The following is an 8,913-nucleotide window of genomic DNA, read 5'->3' as shown; positions in this document are numbered from 1 at the left end:
GTGTGTAGTCTGTTTGTCAAAGCCTTATCCCGTGTCCACCTGGCCAGAATCCCTTGTCCCGCGGAACAGGGACCCCGCGAGAAATCCTGGACCGTGGTAACATTTCACTTGAGATGTAGTTTAGATGAGACATTTGGACTATTGCCTGATGTAACTAGAATTAAATCTTGGTGGAAACTTGACCTTCATTGGCTTAGTGGTTGCTCTGATGTGCTTCTTTAGTTTGTGCTTACTTCATCTGGTTATCTGTAGAGAACTTCACCTCTCCGGAGGCTGAATACTAGTGACTTCCAGGCTAGTCTGGGTAGCACAGTGAGACCCCTTACTCAAAAACAGAGCAAAAAGTACAACAAAATGTTTAATTAGAAAGTTAGTTAAAGAGGGTTATTTCTTGGCAATATACATAGTAAAAGTTAAACAGCTAAAAATGTATATGTATGTTGGTTTTATTTATTTACTTATTCATTCATTCATTCCTTTTTCCCTTTCACGACTGGGGATTAAATTCAGAGATGTGCATGTACTAGGCAAGTGTTACACCACTGAGGTATACTTCACAAACCAACCTAGATAGTTTGGATAGTTTAAAGAATTCATATTCTCCTCTTTTCTTTCTCTACTCTTTTCTTCTGCTTCCTTCTTCATTTTCCTTGCGCTCTGTTTTGTTTCTTCTTTTGAGTCAGCTTACTCTATAGTTCCAGCTGGCCTCAAACTGGAAATCCTCCTGGCCTTTTCCTTTTGGGTACTGGGATTAGAGATGTTTGCTACTAATTTTGATAGAGAATTAGTAATAAAGAGTTAGGTGGAAAGCCAGGCACGGTGGTGCACAGCTTTATCCCAGATTCCAACATTCTGGAGGCAGAGACAGGCAAATCTCTTTGAGCTAAAGGCCAGACTGGTCTTGACTCAACTCTAGGCCAGCCAAGGCTCTAAAGTGAGACCCTGTGTTGGGGTGAGGGTGGGAGAGCAGGGAGGAGGAGGCACAGGGAACGAGTGGCTAAGTAGTGCTGTGTCTTAAGGGAGGTAGAAAAGTACTATCAATAGGTCAGCAAGTTGGCTCCACAGATCAGTCTGGTGATCTGAGTTAGAGCTTCAGGGCCTACGTTGTACAGGGAGAGAGCCAACTCCCAAAGGTTGTCCTCAGACCTCACACATGGCTCTGTGCTATGCACACACACACACACACACACACATACACACAGACACACACACACACCACTAAATAATGAATAACTAATTTAGACTTTTTTGTTGCTGTTCAGTTGGTTGGTTTGTGGTTTTTGAAGGCAGGGTTGTTCTGTGTAGACCTGGCTGTCCTGGAACTCTTTTTATAGATCCGCCTGACCTCAAACTCAGAGATCTGCATGCCTCTGCCTCCTCAGTTCTGGGGTTAAAGCACTGCCACACGCAGGTCCAAATAATGTTTTTATTTGTTTGTTTGTTTTTTAAGGGAAAAGTACATGACTGTGAGAAAATTATTTTTGGCTGAGTGTTCTCATATTTAATCAAGTTCCTAAATGGGAGAGGAAACTAAGTCAAATGCGGATAGAAATCAGAACTCTCTCTTTTCGTTTGAATTTCAGGGTTGCCTCTGCTGGTAGAGCTGACCTCACTATTTGACCTGGGACATTTCCCCTCCAAATTCTCCTTGCTCTTGAAATAACATGGCATTAGAGCGCAGGGGTTTGTTAGGTTTTAGGTTTCTTTTATGAAATTTAAACAATGTTTGAATTCCTTTTTTTATTTCTTTTTTGGTTTTTCGAGACAGGGTTTCTCTGTATAGCTCTGGCTGTCCTGGAACTCACCCTGTAGACCAGGCTGGCCTTGGAATGTCTTTTACTAGGGAACATTTTAATTCAAATCTACATAGTTTGCCTAAAGTACCAGATTCTCTTCTCTTTGTCCTCTAACTCAAGCCAGATAGTGGCAGAGACAGGAGACTCTCTAGAAGCTCATGGTGCCAGCTAGCCTGGCTTATGCAGGAGTGGACGAGTGTCATACAGAGTAGGTTGGAAGAGTCTGGAACAACCGTATTCTTGGGAGAGACTGGGAATGCTGGGCCACATCAGTAGCCCGGGCAGCTGGCTGCAGTCCTTTTATGATCCGTTTTATGCTTGAGCATATGTACCTCCTCATCTGTGAAAATGAGGGCTCTAACTTGGAGTTCTCAGGTCTGGGTTTTAGAGCAGCAAGTATGCATATAAAGCAGGTGTGAGTTTAAGAATTAATGAGATCATTCACCTACACTTATTATTTAAGCTTGAAAACTGGTGAAGAAAATGCATGTGCAAGAGGGCAGTGCATATGATATTGTTCTTTATTTTTTATGAGGACCTGAGAAGAAGCTTGATACTGTATGTAGTCTTGTCAAGAAAAACAGTTTCCACCCATGTCATGATCTTACATTCCTATCCATCCTTAAGGATTTGTATTAGTGGCATTGTCTAACAAAGAGGAAAAAGATTTGATAATTTGGTGAAGTAAAAAATATTCTTTATGGTTGTTTCTTATGTCAAAGGCACGCTTTTGTTAGGGGAAATGAATTCTAGCTAAGGAATGCCTAGTTTTACAATCCTAACTTTTAATTTCTTTTTTTTTGTTTTGTTTTGTTTTTGTTGTTTTTATTTTTGAGACAGAGTTTCCCTGTGAAGACCTGGCTGTCATGGAATTCACTCTGTAGATCAGGCTGACCTTGAACTCAGATCTATCAGCCTGTGCCTCCCAAGTGCTGGGATTAAAGGAGTGACATGACACCTAGCTAACTTTTAATCTATCAATAGGGAACTACAATATAATGATGTTCATGGATGGATCCCAGGTCCTCAGTGACCATAATCCTTTAGAAATTCAAGTCTCATCAGGTTGCAGGAAGTTTTTTAACTACTAAATGTCAGCCTGCTCATTATTCAAAACTGTTTTTTTCCCTTTGTATTAATGCGATAGCTATCATAAATCTCAACCCCACCCCTTTTGGAGTCAAGGCCTGGAATTTGAAAGTGTAGCCCAGGTTGTTGGAGGACTCAGGACAGTAATGTTACTTCCAAGTTAGCTACTGTGCTTGTGCAGAGAAATTGTATGCAGTGTGTCACACTTGACAAACACGCATTTTGTCACTGAACTATGTCCCTGTCCTCTTCAAATTACCTCTTACGTTCTCTACCTGGACTGCCCATCCCCCTTCCTCTGGATGACAGCCCCTTCCTGGCTGGTCTATGCTTGCACTGTGTCTCTCTGGGCAAGGCTGACCTGGAAATACCCGTTGAAATTTTTTTTTTTGAGACAGGCGCCTTGGATGGCCTGGAACTTGTTGTGTAGAGCAGACTGGCCTCACTTATAGACTCTCACTACTTCCCCTTCCAGTGCTGGGATTCCTGGTGTACACCATTGACTCTTAAACTAGCGTCCTCTTGAAGGTTGGGGGCTCCGTGATCTGCCTGCCTTGCCTGCCTTTCCCAGCACTCTCTGTGCTACCTGCTCCCTCCTGGTTCTCCAGCAGGCTCTTCCTCCAGCCCTCAGTCAGTCCCACACAAATTCAAGGTCTTTGTGTAAATATCAGGAGGGCTTGTCTGGCTAACCTGAATTGGGTCATTTTTTGTTACCTTCTTTCTCTTCCTTTTGTGCTCCCAATAGCATATTGCTAGTTGTCATCGTTGTTAGTTTTTGTCTATCTTTACTAGAATGCAGGCGCTGTAAGGCGAGGGCCAAGGGTGACTTGCTCTTAGTGTGGTGATGTTTATCCATGGTGCTTTGTAGGTGTCTGTGGACTTGTGAAACAACGGAGGGGGGTAGACTTGTTGTGGAGCATATGTTGAAAGCTTTCAGTTTAGGGTAAAGAAGGACATGTTTACACATGGTCAGGTGGGTCTAACAGTTTGACTTGAATCACATAGGAAAAAATTAGTGACTCGGAGCCATTTAGTTTAAAATTTTTTGTAAACTGTCATTTTTGTGGGTATACCTTGCTTCTTTTAGTCAGCTAATTTGCATCCTATTGATAATATGTGACTAAGAATTCAAGAACTATGGTGAGGTTTGTTAATTATCTAATAATATTGATCTATATGAAAATCTGATTTTTTTTTTTTTCACTGAAACTACTTGAATTCTACCTACAGGCTGTGTGGTTCATCAACATTTATAGTTGTAGTGATGTGTGTGAAGTGTGTAAATCTAACCCTGAGCAGCCAAAGTTAAGGGGACCAATTAGGAGCAGTCACATAATGTTCTTCCTGGGTCTTCGAGTATATTGGATAACTGGAGTTTTTCTGATCATTAACACTTGAGGTTTAAAGTATCTAAAAGGGCTTGTGAGATGTTTCAGCTGGTATAGATGCTTGGTAACAAGCCTATTAACCTGAGTTCTAGCCTGAGATTTGCATGACAGAAGGAGAGAAGCAACTCTTGCAAGTAGGGAGTGGTCCTCTGACCTCCACACAAGGCCTGTACACATGCGTGTACACACACAAATAAATGAATAAAAATTTAAAAATTGTAAATGTCTCGTAAAGAAAGGTAAGTGGGATTTTGTTTGTTTGTTGTTTTTTGTAACAGGCATTGTCTACCAGGTTACTTTGTTACTTAAACCCGTTTGTATCACTTTATAAGAAGATAGGATTTTCTAATTGCTAGGCCTTGGGGGGGGTCTCTTATCTTCAGAGTAGATCTTTTACATTGAGTTAAAAGTATAGGTTTGAAGCATAGCTATGGTCCTTATAGCTGTAAATACAGAGCTAAGCGTTTGACTTTCTGAGCAAATCAATCCTATTTTTTTGAGAATTTTGAAATATTTGAAAACCTAATGATTACATATCATTTCAGATTTTATTTAATATCTGTTCTAAATGTACCCAATGAAATTATTACTTGGTTGAAGGAGCTAATTTACTATGATTATAATCTAAAGACTTGTTAAGGCCTACCATAGTTTAGATTATTGAAATTGTAGAGAGTGGAACCATGTTTTTTAGGTTTGAGAGGAATTCCTTCAGTACAGTTTCTCAAAGCAGAGGTAGCCAGTAGTTGAAAAAAGACTCAAAGATGATGAAACAGAAATCCCTAACATTATACTGGCAGGTTCCAGCGGAAGGTGTTGGAAGAAAACAGTTTATGTGCTAGGACAGCATGCCTCAATCTCATCCCACCCCCACCCCCAACCTTTAGCAGTAGCAATAAAGAACATGTAGCAAAGCCATGTCAGCATGTGTGACAAAGCTTGGGGAACCCTGGAGTATCCCTGTGGCCCTCCCACGTGCTGTGTTGACGTAAGAGTGTGTGTCAGTCAGTAGTTAAATGAAGAGATGTCATCTCTGGCTTCCCATTGCTCACCTGCAGAGTGAATGGATTGTGCAGTCATGTCCAAGGCCCTCGTAGCTCTGATGACAGGTGGTTGGGATTTCCGACTCCTTGGTCAGTACCTGGGTGTGGATTGGATGACAGAGTTTTGTAGGTGGCTGGGAATGTTGTGTGCCCAACCTGCATGTTTTCTTGAGGTGTTCAGCAGTTTGTGTGGGATAACCAAGTATAGTTGCACACAAAGTTTTTGGTATCCTTAGAGAAAAGTTGTAACCCCAGGCTTTCTCACCCATGTGCCAGTTCCCAAATAAGGGCTTGGAGCTTAGTTATTCATGAATATGCCTAGGCCATAAGCTTTGGCTTGTTCCCTGACTAGCCCACACGTCTGCACATGCACTCGCACACATACTTGCTAATAGGCCATCAGCGTCCAGGCGACCTCCGCCCAGCGCACCAGAGATTAGCTCTACAGGGGATCTTGGTATCTTTAGTGCTGCATCAGAGGTGACTAGAGGAGTCTAATCTCAGCAGCTGTGCTGTTTAACACCGTTCAACAGTTCCTTAAGCACTTAGGTATTTTCAGGTACAGAGACTTGTTTCCGGAGTCTCCTGAGGGTTCCTGAGTCCACTGAGTCAGGCGGGATAGGCTCAGGTGTGCCTCTGCAAAGTGGAGTTCTCCCATTTTGGTGGGCAGAGCTAGTTTCTCAAGTTTGGTAATGCCTCTAGTTCCAGATCAGCACCTAGAGCTTCCTCTCCTTCCCATAGGTCAGGTTTGTATGTTGTCAAATAGCCCAAGCCATGACAACTAAGTTCTGGACCAGTCAGGGCTGCGTAGCCAGCCTTGTCTCAAAAATCAAACAAGAAAACCCAAGTTAGTATAGGTTTGTAATAGTTGTTTGCTTACCTTTTGGGTGGGAAGAATGAGGGCAGGATGTTCTGTAACTCAGGCTGGTCTCACACTCACTATATTACCAAGAGTGACCTTGACCTTTTGATCCTCTGACCTTCATTTCCCAAGTGCTGTAATTATAGGCATGAACCACCACATGTGGTTTACACAGAGCTGGGAATTGAGTCCAGTGCTTTGTGCAAGCATTGTACCAACCAAACTACAGTCTCATCCCTTAGTTCCAGAATTTTTGTGATTCTTTCTTCGTATTGGTGATGCGATCCATGTACTCTTAAGGATGCTGCTTTTATTTGTGCCACAGTTTGGTGTCCTGCCCTCCCCTGCCGAGTAAAGTACTCAGTAAATGTTCCCCCAGACATCCGTGCCCTGCTTTCAGCTGTTTCTTGTAGTATGCTTTTAAGTAAATTAATTACCAATTACAGGAATCCTGACTCCTGTAAGTAATGTACCAAAGTATTATGGTCTGAACAGTCTTATGATTGTGGATGTAATTTTGGGTTAGCAACAAACTTATGCCACATATTTAGCAAGTCCCACTTGCTACATAAAAGTCTTACAATAAATCAAGGCCATTTTATACATGTGTTTATAGAGTTTTTATTGCTTGTATATAATTTATATTTTATAAGACCTAAGGTTCCCATTTTCTTCTAGTCTTAATTTCAGCTACTGTTTTATAATATTTAAGATTATATTAGGATTATTAGATGTTAAGGAATGGTTTCAACTTTATTTTTTATTTTAAGAATTGTGTGGCAGGGCTGGAGGATGGCTTAGTGGTCAAAACGATTGAGTGTTCTTCCAGGGGACCAGAGTTTAACTCCCAATACCCACATTATGGCTCATAACTCAAATTCCAGGGATTTGATGTGGTTTTCTGAACTTCTTGGGGACTGCATGCATATGGTGCACAGATATACATGCAGGCAAAGTGAAAATTAACAAGTAAATAAGTAAAAAACAAAGAATTAGATGGCATACAGATATGATTATTTATATTTTTCTTTGATGATGTCACCATGAACAGTTAGATGGGTAAATCATATTTAAACATTGAAGTCTCAAGTGTGATAGACCCACTACTGTGGAGAAAGTATGGTTGTAGCAGGCTGGAAGAAGGAGGAGGTAACAGAGTAGTCCTGGGGGGAAAGGCTGTGCAGACCTGTGTGCATGACCCTAAAACAGTGACACTTAAGAAGGACAGATGGGGGCCTGCAGAGATGGCTTAGTGGGTAAGAGCACTGACTGCTCTTCTTAAGGCCCGGAGTTCAAATCCCAGCAACCACATGGTGGTTCACAACCACCCCTAATGAGATCTGACGCCCTCTTCTGGTGCATCTGAAGTCAGCTACAAGTATACTTATGTAAAATAAAAAATAAATCTTTAAAAAAAAAAAAAAGGACAGATGGGGCCCATGAGATGGCCTTAGTGAGTAACCACAGAGTCTGAAGATCTGAGTTCAGTCCTCAGGACCTACATAGTAAAAGGTCTTTTCACCACACACGTGCTGTGGCTCCTGTTTACATGTACATATATACAAATAGATAAATGTGAAAAATTAAAGTTTCTGCTACCCAGTGTAAAGTTACTATCATTTTTTGTTTTTTTGTTTTTTGTTTATAAATGACTGCCTTCTGAAATAGCTGTTTTTATTTTCAAAGTATGATTTTTGTCTCAAATTGGCAAAATATATGGTTGTACAAGTTCCTGGGCATTATGCTTTATTGATAAGAACAGACGCTGCTGTTGATAGACCCAGTTGCTGTTCGGTTTGCAGTTCTTTCTTCCCTCCTTTTTGTGGTTGTTCTGATACAAGGCCTCACTCTAACTCATGCTGGCCAGAAAAGAGCTCTAGATATTCTGTCTCACCCAAAGAGTCAATGGGTCAGTGTGTGTCTCTTTCTTGGTGTTGTCTGTATTTTTGAGACATTGTCTCACTGTTAACCCTGGCTGGCCTGGAACTCACCATGTTGACCAACCTGGCCTTGAACCCACAGAGATCTGCCTGTCTGCCTGTTTGCCTCTGCAAAACAAAACAAAACAAAACAAAACAGAATTCTAGCACTTAGTATTTTCATGTCTAATGAAGCCTTGGCTATAGTCGCTTGAATATATTACCCATGATTTAAAAGCCCACAGTCATTTGAAAGTAACTTTTTGCATTTTTATTACAGGTAAATTGGGATATTCACATTGTACAGAAACAGAGGTAAGAAAAATATACAAATATTTCTGTAAAACAGCTTATACTTTTTGGCATGACTTGAATAGTGAACTCTTGCCATGGATTTCTCAGTTTTCAGATAAGGTTATATTGAGAACAGACATATATCTTCTCTGTTTAGGAAGAACACATATGAAAAGAATCAGTTACCTGTCCACTTGTCTATAGCATTAAACTGTCTATAACAGTTTAAACATAGCTTATTTCCTGTGTTTGTAAAATTACTTAACATCCAGAGCCCTGAATACCAAGTATTTTAAGAGTGTTTTGTTTTATTCTTTCCATAATACAGTGTGGTATGTCCTGATAGTAGCATGCCTGAGTATGAGACCTCCACGGTGCTTCTTTAGTAGAACAAAAATTAGGATATGGACATTGTTCCAGCGAGGAGAATAATGTGAAGTGCTTGGTGGTTGGATAGTTCCTTCCTTCTTTCCTTCCTTCCTTCTTTCCCTCCTTCCTTCTTCCTTTCTTTTTTTTTTTTTT

General features: G+C 40.9%; 1 protein-coding gene across 7 annotated transcripts in view; it reads left to right on the top strand.

Moving 5' to 3' along the window:
• The window catches only part of Spire1 (spire type actin nucleation factor 1), a 126,617-nt gene that overhangs the window by 14,073 nt on the left and 103,631 nt on the right, over window positions 1–8,913 (top strand). For all 7 annotated transcript variants that reach the window (XM_031365938.1, XM_031365940.1, XM_031365935.1 and 4 more), the window contains exon 2: window positions 8,378–8,412. In XM_031365938.1, the coding sequence (XP_031221798.1) occupies window positions 8,378–8,412 (35 nt within the window). The remainder of the gene's footprint in view (window positions 1–8,377; window positions 8,413–8,913) is intronic.

The sequence above is a fragment of the Mastomys coucha genome, unplaced genomic scaffold, assembly GCF_008632895.1.
Source record: "Mastomys coucha isolate ucsf_1 unplaced genomic scaffold, UCSF_Mcou_1 pScaffold13, whole genome shotgun sequence".
Taxonomy (NCBI): Eukaryota; Metazoa; Chordata; class Mammalia; order Rodentia; family Muridae; genus Mastomys; species Mastomys coucha.
Note: the sequence above shows the minus strand (reverse complement) of the source record. Positions and strands in the feature narration are given on the sequence as shown.